Genomic DNA, 16,438 nt, shown 5'->3' on the forward strand with positions numbered 1-16,438 from the left:
TATACCATGGAGAGCGTACCGACATCGATGTTGAGTAACGACAGACCGGTTTCGCACTTGTTTGAGCACATCGGTAGCGGTCAGTTAAATAAATCGATGCGATACCTGGCGTTCAACGACCTGAGATTTTTCATACATGACTACATTAAGGTAGATATCTGCGTACATTTCTCGTCTCCTTTCGCAATGTTTGAGAAAGCTTAGGTCGTTGAAAGACAGGTGTCGCATCGATTCATTTAATACTTCGATGCCGCTGCTGGCTTTCGTTTGGTTGCGTTATGTGATAGTGACGAGCTCAAACAAGAGCGAAACCAGTTTATCGCTACTCACCATCCATGTCAGCACGTTCTCCATGGTATACTGAAAGTGTAGATTTCTGCCAGTCCGAGTTATGATGATACATAAGGGAGTAGGAACATATGAATGAATATATATATATATATAATTATTATTACATATATATGCTGGACCATCTCGTATGAGGAATATGAAGACCTATGGATTGATATCTTATAACATATTTTCCAGTTTAAGTCGAAAACGGCAAATAATTGAACATGACAGTTCGGATCATGTGGAAGAATTGGTTGAAAAAGTGCTCGAAACTGCAACGAATCCTGGGGAGAGACTTCCAAAATATTGTCACGAATGTGGAAATAAATATCCTGTCCTCACAGCTAAGTTCTGTGTCGAATGTGGTGTGAAACGACTAATTTTGTGATATTTAATTGGATAAAATTAGAAAATACTTCCATTATGTGCAATATCTAGACAGCTATGTAGCTCTTTCAATATTTTTTATATTTGCTGAAGTCATTTTTATGTACACATTTTATCGATTTTGACAATCTGTAAGTTCATTTTAATATACTGCTTATTATTCTACTTCATTTAAGAGTTCAACACGCGTTTTTTGTGTAACCATAAATTTTTATTTTTTGAAGAACAAGTTCATTTTATTACCATTTAAAATTTTCAAGTATTGTGCCAGTATAAATCAATCAGGATGGACTGAATTTGTATGTTGGATTTTTGTTCGACTTCCAACGGCCAACTCGAAAGTATAAATAATCATCAGATGTAGTATGAATTTAAAACCTTGATTGATTGTTTATAGCTAGTTCATTAAATGGAAATAGACTAATGCAAGTAAAATTTCGACATCAATTAATGTTATGTGATATTTATACTTATTTCCTCAACAAAAAAGTAATGGCATGTATTTTGTATTCGACTGTATCATCACACTTTTCTTTCTTATAACTGAATAAATTTTCAACTTCACCTTTTTTTTTAATAATTCTTGAGTAATGGTTGCTGATCCTTTAAGGAATTGTTACACGTGCTCAAAGTAGAACGAAAATGTGTTATTGTCGAGAACTTGTTACCCAAGGTCAAGCTCGTATGCTCGTTTACCGACCGACGCTGGATTTTGTCGGAAGATACTTGTTACTTGTTGTGCAGGCAAGAAAGAAGATATAGGCACAGTATAGATGGTGTCTATACTGTGTTAGTATCGAGTATAAGCTGTTCAGATAGGTACCTATTTTATTTCGTAAAGGAACATGGAAACTCAAAATAGGACTATTGGTAATGAGAATGATATTAATAAAAAACGGAAGATATGGTTAATGAAAATTTCTGCCGAATCCTACGCTTCAAAATTCTTTTGACCGAAACTATAAAAACACCTCAGTCTGCTTCGTAAAATTTGTTGTCAATTGCAAACATAATCGTTCTTTCGAAATTCTTTTGAAATCTTGGAATTCGTAATTTTTGTGTACATTATGTTTTACAGAAATCCACTCCTCGGAAAACCCAATTTTTCCTACTCCGTTTATCGAGTTCAGTTACTTTTTCCGAATCCCCATTTTGGTTATATTCACTCACTGTAAAAATTCGACATAAGAACTTCGGCTACCGATTGGTGGCAGTTGTGTTGGCAATCCGATTGTCATGGTTTGAGTCAACGCACCGACATAAATTGATTTTTTCTATGCGATCCGTACGATGTGGAACTGTAGATGCTTACCTGCTGTATTCAAAGATGTTAGGTTGGATGTTTTCAAAAGTTAAGTAAATTAATTTCAATTCCATTTTTAAGTTGGTACTAGAGTCGGCTGCATGGGCGCCCGCAGAAACCCGCAGAAATTTTTCTCAGGGGGGGCAAAATATCATCTACGATTAGTTTTACTGAAAGAAAAATTTCTCTAACGGTGTCTATCAGAATCTCAGGGGGGGCCGTGGCCCCCCCTGGCCCCCCCCTGCGGGCGCCCATGGTCGGCTGTCATAGTAGTAAATGTGTAGTACGCATGATAATACGAAGATTAATGTAGAATGGAGTATATATATGTATTTTTCCTAATAATATACAGGGTGTACCAAGTTCGAGGGCCTATTAGACGTTTCTGGAGAACTGGACCTATTTAAAATCTGAAAATTGGGATTATGATATTTTTCGACATTATCTACTGAGCTAAAATATTCTTGAAGCATGAGCACTTTCACTTATACAGGGAATGGAAATAAATTTTTCAAAAATATTTTTTTCTATTTTTTCGTTTCTGATATGATAGAGTATTCAATTTCGAATATATTTCTGTTCAAATCATATCAGAAAAGAAAAAGTAAAAAAAAAAATTTTTTTGGAAAAATTTACTTTCATTCCCTGTATAACTGAAACTGCTTAGGCTTCAAGAATATTTTAGCCTCGATTTTAGCTCAGTAGAAGATAATGTCGAACAATATCATAATCCAAATTTTCAATTTCAAATAGGTCCAGTTTTCCAGAAACGTCTAAAAGGCCCTCGAACTTGTACACCTTGTATTTTCAAGATCCTTACTTCTCAACAAGAGAAGTGTGGATCGATTGCTTGAACCGCTGCCACAAACGTGGATTGAAATTTTTCGGCTGTTTGTAAACACTATCAATACCGCAGCCAGATCAGTACCACTGAAATAACGAGTAAATGCAATGCCCCACTTTTCAGCCAAGCACCAATGTCCTTGAAATTTGAGAAAAAGTTGCACCAGACGCAGTTTCAATTATGAAAAAAATTGCAACCAAAGCATTTATTACTCATTATTGAAATAGCTTCAGATATACCCCAATAATAATAATACGGGACGTCAGTGGCAGGATGCTGAGGAAGCTACAGCTCCTAATCACCAACAGCAACAACGAGTCCAATTCAATTGCCCGCTCAAATTGCTGAAGATGCTGCGCAGAATACTCAACCAGTGGTCACCCAAGCGGGGTTAGTAAGAAAGAGCAACGTCCATGGATGAAACTATTTTGCGCATACATATATATTATATATAACTAGCTGACCCGGCAAACGTTGTTTTGCCATATAAATAATTTCGATGTTGTATCATAAAAAAATAGAAATTAAAAATTTTGTCTAAAAAATAAAAAAAAATTTAGGGGTGGACTACCCCTAACATTTAGGGGGATGAAAAATAGATGTTGGCCGATTCTCATAGATAGCTGACCCGGCAAACGTTGTTTTGCCATATAAATAATTTCCTAATGATTAAATTACTAAAATGGCTATTAAAAAATAAGGGTTGATCGTAGAAGGGTGAAAATTGAGGATTGTATGTATTTTTGTATGTTGTATCATAAAAAAATAGAAATTAAAAATTTTGTCCAAAAAATGAAATGAAAAATTTAGGGGTGGACTACCCCTAACATTTAGGGGGATGAAAAATAGATGTTGGCCGATTCTCATAGATACCGGATAAGCACAAAAAATTTCATCAAAATCGGTCAAGCCGTTTCGGAGGAGTACGGTAACGAAAACTATGACACGAGAATTTTATATATTAGAAGAAGATTGTGGAGTTTTGCCGACTTAGATAACTTGAAACTTTATTTGGGTTCTTGTACCATCACGGTACTAGAGCAGAACACGAACAACTATAGGAAAAGGCTCCATGAGGAATTTTGCAACGCCTACCCAAATCTCACTGTCACATAATGAGTAGCAGACCAGAACCACGTAATTTTGATAAATGAACTCATTTCATTTCAGCGTCAGCTAGCAATAGGGAACAACACCAACGCCACAAATGAAATTTACCTTCCTGGGCAACAACAGCTAGAAGAAATTGATATCGACGGTCCATCTTGCAACACATGTGAGTCTGTACACCAGGACGATACGGAAGAGTTCCGCCTACAAGTTGATTCTGACATGGGGTATGAGGAGATACTTTGCCGAATTGGAAGGAACAGGATTACATAAATTATATACGCCACCATGACAGAAACGTCCACAAAACAAAACAGAAAGGCTAAGATGAGGTTGTGAAAGTTGCTGAAGCAATCATGAATATTAACAGGACACATACAGAACGAGATATGGAATATGGTCTAGTGTAAGTATAATGAAAACAGCAAGAACATGACCAAATCAATTAATACATACGCTTGCTCGGCACTGAGCTACTCATTCGGTATCATCTCTTGGACCACCACCGATTTAATGCCTGACAGAAAAATAAGAACAATGCTGACAAAATATCATAAACGTCACCCTAAGAGCTCAATAGAACGAACAGAGCTGCCACGACATCTCGGGGGTCAAGGAAGTGGATTTGTCAAACCGTATGTCTTAGGAAATTGAAGTACTTCGAGAATATTTTCTGAACATGTAACGATGTGGTGAGTCAACTAACAGATAAATTGGATGAGAAACTGGAAACCATAAATGAAAAATTCGATAAAGTGGACGAGAGATTCGATATAGTCAGTGGAAAATTTGACGAGGTTGATGAAAAGTTTGACAAGGTTAACGGAAAGTTTGAAGAAATGGCAGGAATAATTGAACATCATGCCAAATTGATAGATTCCTTGAAAAGAATGTCAAACAGAACAGATATTCTGGCTTCAACACCCTACAGCACAGCGAAAGCGGAAAATGACGGCGAAGGTAGTAGAATGATGGAAAAATACCCTGGTCGACATATCAAAAACAGTTTGAAGCTGCTGCGCTGGCGAACAATTGGAACGACAACGAAAAAGCCACGGCATTAATTATAGCTCTACGAGGAGAGGCACTCAACATTCTACAGACGATCCCGGGGAGTCAACAAGCCTGTTACGAAGTTCTTACATCGAAACTTCAGATGAGATATGGCGATGCTCATCTGCAACAAGTATACCATGCACAAATAAAGAACCGAGTGCAGAAAACAGGGGAAAATCTCCAGGAGTTTGAAGCTAATGTGGCGAGATTAGTCAGGCTGGCTTATCCATCTGCTCCAGATAGCTTCCTGGAACAGCTATCAATCCAGACATTCGTGGATGGGATAAAGGATGGTGAAATACAACAAGCCCTGAGACTAGCACGCCCTAGAACCGTAGATGATGCCTTAGCCCATGCTTTGGGAATCAAAGCAGCGAAGCAAGCGTCGCATAGACAAGTCCAAGAAACAGACCGATCTATTGAGGACATTGTCAGAGAAGAAATCCGTAGAATATCACAAGTTAGGAAAAAGGATGCTGTGTGCTGGAACTGCAACAAAAGTGGGCATTTCAAGCGAAACTGTCCAGAATTGGAAAAAGAGTCACAGCAGGGAAACTAAAAGGGGTCGGTGATAAGGGGCATAAATCGACCCAAGCCAAAAATGCTCCCGAAGTGATAATCCGAGGAATAATGTCTAAGGATTTATCAAGCATAGTTATCCCTGGAAAGATAAATGATCGAAATGTGAAAATACTGGTAGACACTGGCTCGACCAAAACCATTGTTCGTCCAGAAATTGCTGAAGGACTCAAGACTCGCCCAGTTAGGATCAAACTTCGAACTGCGTCTGGACAAGAAATACCAACTTATGGATCGATCGTCTCCACTATTGAATTAGGAAACACAACAGTTAGCCACGAAGTTCTGGTAGCTGGAATCACGGAAGAAGTTATACTGGGATTGGACCTTGTTAAGAAGCTTGGATGCCAATTGGATATGAAGAGTGATGTACTTCGGCTAGGAAGTGAAGAGATTCCATTCAATGATGTGGAGGACAAGATATATCGGATTCGACTGACCGAGGACATCACGTTGCCAGGGCGAACTGAAGGCATTAGAGTCCGACCGAACTTTCGGTTTCGTTTTCGGTTTCGCCTAGTTTCGGCCAAAAAAACAGGTTTCGGCTCAGTTTCGTTTTCGGCCAAAATCCACCCGAAACTACCGCCGTAACCGAAACTGAGTTCGGTGCAGCTGCGTTGCTAAGGGTTATCCATAGAATTGTTACTCTTTCGTTATTCATCGCGTATGCGCTCATTGTAATTGTCCTCGGTGGATGATATCATCGAATCATTTGCGTGACTGGTCTTGGCGCAACGAACTTTGCATTAGTGCTGTTTGCTGTTAAATTTCGGTACGGCTATCATGACCTATAAATTACAACATTATCTCGAAACGATAGAAGAAGACGAAGACAAAAGTCTTATTTTCTATTGGTTTCATTCACATCATGTACATATATGAAATAAAATCAACAATATCATTCACGTTGTCGTCAATAGCGGATTTGCAACCCGTTAGGCACTTAGCCCTGTAGAATTTAGTCAAATTATTTTCACCTACTCTGTTTTTGTCACGAACAGCCGCCCTATCAGGCCTACTTTTGGCCTTAAGACAAATCCGCCACTGGTTGTCGTTAAATAACGTTGAATAAAGATCTCTACAGCTTTTTTGATCGGCATTCTGAGTTAACTTTGGTTCATTGACAAGATAGTCATCAAAATGAGCAGAATTTAGAAGATATTCCGTTTTCCTAGAGTTGAAAGAATATTCTCGGATAATTAAAAATATTAAGAAAAAATATTTCTGTTTGCATTCTTCATTTCATGTTTTCCACTAGTTTGTGTAATTCGAAGTTTGATGAAATTGGAAAGAGATGGAAGGAATTACTCATTTTATTTCGACATTTTTTCGAAACCACAAATTATTCACTGGATTCAAAAAATAATTATATGTTTATTTATATTGATTATCAGTTTTAAGATCAGATTATCGAGATTATTATGTAACTGAAAAATAATGACTGATTATGATGAATTTTCTTTCACGGAAACATGGCATTATTGAAGTTTCGGTTTCGTTTTCGGCCGAAACTGAGACCGCAGCCGAAATTCGGTTTCGGTTTCGGCCGTAAAAACTAGTTTCGGTCGGACCCTAGAAGGCATAGTGACTGGTAGATGTGACGATGTAACGAGACGTGGCTGCGTGAGAGTAATTGAGCCCTGTGACGATACAACATTAGCTAAAGGACTATTACTTGGGAAGACCTTGGTAAGGGTAAGAGACAGCATTCCCATCCGATTGCTCAATGTCAACATGTTTCCAGTCACCCTGAAGAAGGATACCTTGATTGGACGTGGTGTACCAGTGTACCATATTTCGGGTGGGATAAGTACTGCAGAAATCTCAAAGTCACAAAGGAATTCTGAAGTACTGGTGTCCCTCCTCACTTCAAAGTGTCAAGAGCTCGACCGATACCAACTACTCGAAGTGAGAAAATTGGTTCAAACCTTCTCCGACGGAAGAGCAGGGAAGACCGATGTTGTGCAGCATAAAATCAATACGGGTGATGCACAACCTATCCGACAGCATCCTAGACGTCTTCCTCTGGCAAAAAGAGAAGAAGCTGAAAGAATTATTGAAGACGAGAGAAGGTGTAATTGAACCGTCCGATAGCCCCTGGACATCGCCCGTTGTATTAGTGAAGAAGAAGGATGGAACCACTAGATTCTGCGTAGACTACAGGCAGCTCAATCAGGCCACGAAAAAGGACAGCTATCCCTTACCGGGAATTGACGATACCCTGGACACACTCTCGGGATCACGTTGGTTTTCCACCTTGGATCTGAAGAGTGGATATTGGCAGGTTGGCTTGGATCCAAAGGATAAAGAAAAAACTGCCTTCAGTATTGGAACAGGTCTGTGGCAGTTTAAAGTTATGCCTTTCGGTCTATGCAATGCTCCTGCCACATTTGAACGTCTGATGGAGACAATATTGAGAGGGCTCTCCTGGAAAACTTGTCTGGTGTATCTGGATGATGTGATAGTAGTGGGAAAATCATTCCAAGATCACTTACGCAACCTATCCGAGGTTTTCCAGCGACTTCGTGATGCCAACCTAAAGCTTAGTCCTAAAAAATGTAATCTGTTTCGAACAGAAGTGAAATATTTAGGACACGTAGTTTCACGTAGAGGTGTCAAGGTTGATCCGGATAAGATCAAGGCAGTGCAGGAATGGCCTATACCGAAAGACAAGAGTCAGTTGCGGAGTTTCTTAGGCCTTTGCACTTATTATAGAAAATTTGTATCTGGTTTTGCCAACGTTGCCAAGCCGCTGACGAAATTGTCGGAAGATGGACAGGAGTACATATGGTCCAATGATTGCACTGAAGCCTTCGAACGATTGAAAAAGGCTCTGGTCACAGCTCCAGTTCTGAGTTACGCAAGGGCTGAAGGTAACTTTGTACTCGACACCGACGCCAGTAATACAGCCATTGGCGGCGTTCTATCGCAAGTCCAGGATGGACAGGAAAGAGTCATCGGGTACTTCAGCAAGTTGTTGTCCAAACCAGAACGGAATTATTGCGTGACCAGGAGAGAACTTTTAGCAGTCATCAAGTCCGTAGAACATTTCTACAAATATTTGTACGGAGGGAAATTCTTACTAAGAACGGATCATGCTGCTTTGAAATGGCTCCTGAGTTTTAAGAACCCGGAAGGAAAAGTGGCTAGATGGATAGAGAGGCTGCAAGAGTATGACTTTGACACTGAACACAGAGCGGGGACTAGCCATCGCAATGCAGACGCTTTGTCAAGAAGACCTTGTCCCGAGAATTGCAGCCATTGTTCGCGTCTGGAAGAAAAGATCGATTTAAGGCGGACCACCGTAATCGAAGACGACTGGCTACCTGAAGAAATTCAAAAGGCACAAGAGGAAGATAACGACTTAAAAGTAATCCTGAGTTGGAAGAAGAGCGGTAGACGACCTACTTGGGAAGAAGTATCCAGACTGAGCCAGAATGTAAAGTCATATTGGGCACAATGGGAAAGATTGAAGATTGATGGAGGTCTTCTGAAACGTTGTTGGGAAAATGAAGATGGAACTGAGCAGAGACTTCAGTTGATTGCGCCAAAGAGCCGTGTGACAGACATTCTGACCAGACTACATAATGGAACTTCAGGTGGACATTTCGGGATAACCAAGACGTTGGAAAAAGTAAGCAGCGATTTTATTGGCTAAATTGTAAGAGGGACGTTAAAGATTGGTGTACAAGATGCAAGGTTTGTGCTGCTGCTAACGTCCTTATGGTGAAGGGAAAGGAACAATAAGGCAATTTAACGTCGGATCCCCCATGGAACGAGTAGCTATCGACATCGCTGGCCCCTTTCCCGAAACAGACCATGGAAACAAGTACATTTTGGTAGCGATGGACTATTTCACGAAATGGGTGGAAGCCTACGGTAATCCTAATCAAGAGGCAAATACGGTAGCTGATAAATTGGTCAGAGAATTCTTCTGCAGATTTGGAATACCTCTGGAGCTGCATTGTGATCAAGGCCGAAATTTTGAATCGAAGTTATTCCAAGAAGTATGCAGCAAATTGGGAATTCACAAAACAAGGACTACACCTCTTCATCCACAATCAGACGGCATGGTCGAACGAATGAATCGGACCATGGGAAAACATCTAGCCAAAGTAGTGTCTGATCACCAGCGGGATTGGGATGAATATTTACATCTATTCACCATGGCATATAGATCTTCGGTTCAAGAATCTACCAAGGAAACTCCATCCAGTATAATGTTCGGCCGTGAAATAAGACTGCCTTGCGACTTAGAGTTTGGATGTAAGCCTGGAGAAGACGTAGCTGGGGAGGACTACGTTAGTAAATTAAGGAACAAGCTGGATTACATTCATGGCAAGGTGCGCAATCAAATGCAGCAAGCAAGTAACCGAATGAAAATGCGCTACGACATCAAGGCTATTGAAGGTGGATTCACCGCTGGATATCTGGTGTGGCTACATAATCCTCAAAGGAGGAAAGGTTTTTCACCAAAGCTGCAGAGGCAGTGGGAGGGACCGTATGAAGTAATCAAGAGGATAAATGATGTAGTTTACCGGATAAGGAAGCTCCCCAGAGGAAAACCAAAGGTTGTCCATTTCAACCGATTAGCCCCGTACGCGCAGGACAAAGGAGAAGTACGTCTTGTGGAAGTCCCGATGCAAGGTAGCAGCGATTACCAAAAGTTTATGGATTGCTATGGTGAGGAACGCATTGCACGGTTCGGCGTCACACAGGAAGTACATCAAGACCTCTTTATAGTTTCTAAGGAATACTCTCTCGCTGATGGTGTAGCGACCTTCGTATGAGCAAAGGAATAGCAAGGGTATTCAGAAACAAATTTGGACTTCAGAAAGAACTATTGCGACAGCAGCCAAGAATTGGAAAAGTTTTGAAATTGAAGGCTGAGGGTCGGTTCATTTATTACCTTGTCACCAAGCAACATTCCCATCAGAAGCCAACCTAACAGAATCTGTGGACGGCACTGCACGGGTGATATTTTAGGAGACTGGTATACGGATCTTAGTAAGCAATTTTAACCCGAAGCAAACTAAGGAGCCTAGAAAATCTGTGGAGTGCTACTTCCATCAGAGAGGCTACTGTAGTAATGGTGAATCAGTTCTGGGACAGGCTTAAGGAGGGGAAAGCGTAATCAGTCCGGCCCTGGCGGCCGCTTCCTTCTAGAAGGACCGCGAAAGCACGAGAATGTTTCCGGCCTTTATAAGCCCAGCGGAGGGGCAGGACAGTATTACACTAGTACAGAACGCTTCACAGTGCAAACGACGAGTGCCGAGTAGAAATAAAAAATATTAGTGATAGTATTAATAAAATTCACAGGGAATTGGACAATAGTTTATTCTCAAAGTACTTATAACATCGCCGACTTTGAGAATAAACTATTGTCCAATTCCCTGTGAATTTTATTAATATTAAATCAGCATGGACATGAACTATGAAGAATTAGTGATAGTGTTAATATAAGTGTAAATCAATAATCTTAATCAGTGGGACGATTTAATTACGTGAAGAAAACGTTACGATAGGACAGGCGGAATGTTACTTGAAAATTCGGCTTTCGGAACATAAAAGACATACGATGAATAGCATTCATCATTCTAAACTATATCTAAAATTGATCGAATTTTAAAATTTGTATAATTAGGAGAAGAATTTATGTCATCGGTAAAATAATGGCGTTATCTGTTCCATTATTCTGCCGTGAACTTGAACGCGCTCTTACATCTTCGATTAGCATGCATGTTGTCTGCAATAAGCAGCCCAGCGTACTGACAAAGAGGAACAAGAGATTTTACTCCGCTATTTTGACGATACGTGTTTGTTTGACCTTCAGCAGCTCGTATCTAGAAGTGGGCGGAGTCAACTATGTCAAATTCGAAATAATTGCCCGTTTATTATGAAGAAAACGATTGAAACTCTTACGAATCGAAGAATATTGATCGATATTATTCATAAATAAATAATAGAAAAAATGACTTATTCTAATGAAAAAATTTAATAATAAGTTTGTTCGTGGAGTGGTTTGCAACGGTTGTGAACCGTACAGAGCAAGCGCAATTCCATTTTAGGATAAATGATGTAGTTTACCGGATAAGGAAGCTCCCCAGAGGAAAACCAAAGGTTGTCCATTTCAACCGATTAGCCCCGTACGCGCAGGACAAAGAAGAAGTACGCCTTGTGGAAGCCCCGATGCAAGGTAGCAGCGATTACCAGAAGTTTATGGATTGTTATGGTGAGACACGCGTTGCACGGTTCGGCGTTACACAGGAAGTACATCAAGATCTCTTTACCGTGTCTGAGGAATACTCTCTCGCTCATTGCGTAGCGGAGGACCTTCGTATGAGCAAAGGAATAGCAAGAGTATTCAGAAATAAATTTAGACGTCAGGAACAACTATTGCGACAGCAGCCAAGAATCGGGAAAGTTCTGAAATTGAAGGCTGAAGGTCGGTTCATTTATTATCTAGTCACCAAGCAACATTCCTACCAGAAGCCAACCTATCAGAATCTATGGGCGGCACTGCATAGCTTGAAAGAAGACCTTCAACTCTTTGGGGTTAGGAAATTAGCTGTTCCCAAGCTCGGTTGTGGATTGGACCAGCTGAATTGGCGGGTTGTGCGAAGCATGCTGGAGGTGGTATTTCAGGGGACTGGTATACGGATCCTGGTGTGCAGTTTCAACCCGAAGCAGGGCAGGGAGCCTGGAAAAACTGTGGAGTGCTACTTCCATCAGAATGGCTACTGTAGGAATGGTGATGAGTGCAAGTTTCACCACGGTCCTCGGAGAAATTCACTAAATCTGTTCTGGGACAGAACAGGCTTAAGGAGGGGACAGTGTAACCAGTCCGGCCCTTGCGGTCGGACCTTTCGAGAACCAGAGCGGTCGAGAAATTCCAGAATAACCGCGAAGGTACCTGAATGTTTCCGGCGCCTATATAAGCCCAGCGGAGGAGCAGGTAGGCAAGTACAAGTACAGTAATAGTGCAAGCGACTAGTGGAAATAAACAAGAGTGGAAATAAATAGTAGTGTAATAGTTAGTTTGTGAGTTATAAGTGTATTAAGTGTAAATAAATAATTTTAATAAGTTGGACGTTTTAATCAAGCGAAGAAAACGTTACAATAGTATTCAATTTGTCATATTTCAAATAATATGAATAGATTTTGAAGTTGAAAACGCGTTTTTCTCAGCTGTAATGAAAATTGACATCGATGGTTTTTTCCCTGTACCCTTCAAGTGATTCCAACAAAGAATTATATGAAATATATCGCTAAGGATACCTCAGTGGCGAACGATGGCTGTCGTTATGGCTGTGCGACACATGAAACCATCCAGCATATCACTTGGGGATGCCAGAAGTTCGCAGACACGAAGAACAATAATAGACACGATGATGTTGCCAAGATTTTACATCAAGAATTGGCAATAAAATACCATCTTTTGAGCTTTAGAAAGGTTCCTTTCAGAAAACAATGGAAGTTAAAAGATATCAAAACCATCCTTGTGAAATCAAACCTCTCGAAAATAGCTATACAGTTCAAATTAGCTTTTGAGCCCATACTCTCTACTACCACAAACCATACGCGCATACTCAGATAAAAATAGAAGACTGAGGCTAATATTCTGAGGCATAACGTATTTGGAAGAAACAGTCGATCGCCTTTCGCCGGCACAACGAAGAAATTCTAATCCAACAATCATTCTATTGTTTTGAGTTTGGATTTAGAATGGTCACTGATTTGTACATCAGAACAAGTTTGAAATTTTACATCACCGCTGATCTTGACTAGAGCAGCAGTAAAATATTACTGCCAGGAGTGCCAGAGAAGAGCAACTAAACCACCTGATGGAGAACTTATCAAAATAATTGTGAATGATTAATCATCATATAAATAATTCCCCAGCAGAAAATTTCATATTATTTGTGAAAGTATCAATAAACATACTTAAAAGTATTGCCCTTTTCTCTATACCACACATGTTTTTGCTCAAGGAAGGTAAAATGTTTAAAGAAATTCACTTTAACGATTAATTTTTCTCTGTGCAGCCAGAACGCAAAGCAGGGGTCCTTTTATGTTCCCAAATCACGAGTAATTTCAGTGTATATAAAATCAGACCCCGGCGAATGAGATAATAATGTTGTTTTACACAACTCTCAAGTTTTTCACATTAATAAAAATCAGAAAAAAAATTTTCAGGTAGTTTTTTTTTTATACGGAATCTATTATTTTATCAGCACTTGAAAGTTTCAAGTACGAGAAAAATATAATTGATTTGATAACATTTTCGAAGTTGATTTCAGTCAGAGACAACCTCTGTTGTTGTCTCTGATTTCAGTACAAAAATTGCTTCATATTAATATAAAGTCTATAAATCTACCGAAAACCACCCAAAAATGCAACATGGAGGATCAGCCGACTGGTAGAATGGAGGAGTTCCCTACCTGTTGGCCAACCTAGAAAAAGGTCTAAAAGGTCTACCAACGGGGAATGATTGCTTCCTAACGAAACCTACTTCATTCTTTCCGCAATGATAATAATCATGAAATTCTACCGAGCTTTCTAGAGTTTACTGTTAAAGAGAAAAAAAGATTTTCATAACCTCGATTGCTGATTGGTTGAAATTTATGTTGGTATTACTACTTCTTGTGACAATTGACATGTTTCGTTGGCGAATGTCAAGAAGGAAAAAGTAATCTGTTAGGTTATGGGCAAAGTTTTGGTTATGTGCACAATCTTTGCTTGAACGCATTCTTGTATTTTGTAATTTTGACAATATTAATATTATATATATATACTCAGAGGCAAAATTAACCAGCACCCATATCGAATCGCATATGGTTTGTTTTCCATAACTTTTTCTTCGACAACTTGGCGCAATTTGATGAGTAGGGAAATCGACAACCTATAAAACAATCATACATATGTTTTGTTAACTTCTTGCCTTTTTATTCAACAATAATGAGTTCAGTCGGAAGTTGACATTCTCGTCGCAACGTTAATGTACAGGATAAATTTGTTTTAAAGCGTTGTGATACAATTTTTTCTAAAAGAACCGAGATGTCGGGAAGCCGTTATTTTCTTCACACCAAAAAAAAATGCCATTCGACGCAGCCGGAGCAGCAAAGGTTGTGACACTTGCAGACGCTGGGTTCAGGTAGCGTAGGATTTGAAGACTGCTTGGATATCCAAGAACCACGATACAAGATGCTATTCCGTGTTACAGAGATACTGGTTTGTACTCAAGAATGCCAGGACAGGTGTACATCAGAAAGGGATGATCGTTACATCGTCTCGAACGTTATGCGAAATCGGTTCACACAAGCGTCTGAGGCTCGTAACGTCGTAACCGCTTGTTTGAGGTACGAAATATTAGTGTAAGTCTTCGAACAATAAGAAGAAGGTTGGCGGAGAGGGATTCCAGAGCGAGACTTGAATTTGCCCGAGAACACTTAAATTGAACTTCCGAACAATGGAAAGCGGTTCTCTTCACGGATGAATCGAGAATTGCTTTACGACATCCTGATGGAGGTCAGCGAGTGTATAGACGCCGTGGTGAGAGATTTGCTGAAGGTTGTATGATGCAAACAGTAGGTTTCGAAGGTGGTTCGATCATGGTGTGGGATGGCATTGATTACGACTCCCATACAGAGTTGGTCGTCTGTAATAGAGGCAGCGTTGATGCTCACAGGTACGTGACAGAAGTCCTTCAACAACATGTCATTCCTTTGGCACCATTAATAGGCGATAATTTTATTTTAATGCACGACAACGCTCGTGCACACATCTCCAGAGTGGTCACCGAATCCTTGGATGACGTCAATATTCGACGATTATCTTGGCAGCTCGAAGTCCAGATTTAAACCCTATAGAACATGTATGGGACAATATAAAAAGACGGATCCGGAGTCGTGTGCCAGTTCTTACGACCATGAGTGAGCTAAAAGCTGCAGCATTTGAGGAGTTGAAAAATATTCCACAAAGGGTTATTCAAAATATTATCGATGGGCTCGCGAATCGGTTTCAGGAGGTTATTAGGGCTAGAGGAGGAAATACGCGATATTAATGGGATGATTCGGAGCGATTTTTTCTTTTAATTAATCATTTTTATTTTCTGTAAGTTGACTGCAAAATGTTATTTCTTTATTCTTTGTTTCAATTAAACTATTTTACATTTAACATAAGTCTTTTTTTTTACTATAAAAGTTTGCCCGATGTAATAGCATCACATAATTAATTGAATTACTATAGAATTTCGAATGAATTCGTAAAATGTAGGTGGCCGGTTAATTTTGCCCCTGAGTGTATATAAATATATCAGTAAAAATGACTTTTGCCAATGAAATATGTCAATTGTCACAAGAAGTAGTAATGCCAATATAAATTTCAACCAATCAGCAATCGAGGTTATGAAAATCTTTTTTTTCTCTTCAACAGTAAACTCTAGAAAGCTCGGTAGAATTCAATAAATATATTTGATCATTGAGGAAAGAATGAAGTAGGTTTCGTTAGAAAGCAATCATTCCCCGTTGGTAGACCTTTTAGACCTTTTTCTAGGTTGGCCAACATGTAGGGAACTCCTCCATTCCCGAGTTGACTCGATAACCTGGTTGAAGCGACAATGTTGATTTATTTTCTACCAGCTACCAGCTTTTCGTTTACTACTAGGGACAGCTGTTATCTCTCTTCTCTACCACCCCCCTCTCTCTCGTGGGTATTCCTCGATGCGGAGAACGGGAAAACCACGTGAAGGCCTGTTCATGTATTATTAGGTCTATGCATGAAGACAGCACGATGCGTTATCTTCTAAGTTATGATTTAATGTGAAG

General features: G+C 39.7%; 2 protein-coding genes across 4 annotated transcripts in view; one reads left to right on the plus strand and one right to left on the minus strand.

Moving 5' to 3' along the window:
- LOC123318046 overlaps positions 1-1,284 on the plus strand; it is an 84,525-nt gene extending 83,241 nt beyond the window's left edge. For all 3 annotated transcript variants that reach the window (XM_044904730.1, XM_044904728.1, XM_044904729.1), the window contains one exon: positions 529-1,284. In XM_044904730.1, coding sequence (XP_044760665.1) covers positions 529-721 — 193 coding nt within the window. In that variant the 3' untranslated portion in view covers positions 722-1,284. The remainder of the gene's footprint in view (positions 1-528) is intronic.
- Positions 1-16,438, minus strand: part of LOC123318048 (evolutionarily conserved signaling intermediate in Toll pathway, mitochondrial-like) — a 48,848-nt gene that overhangs the window by 31,060 nt on the left and 1,350 nt on the right. The gene's annotated exons all lie outside the window — the stretch shown is intronic.

The sequence above is a fragment of the Coccinella septempunctata genome, chromosome 7 (assembly GCF_907165205.1).
Source record: "Coccinella septempunctata chromosome 7, icCocSept1.1, whole genome shotgun sequence".
NCBI lineage: Eukaryota > Metazoa > Arthropoda > Insecta > Coleoptera > Coccinellidae > Coccinella > Coccinella septempunctata.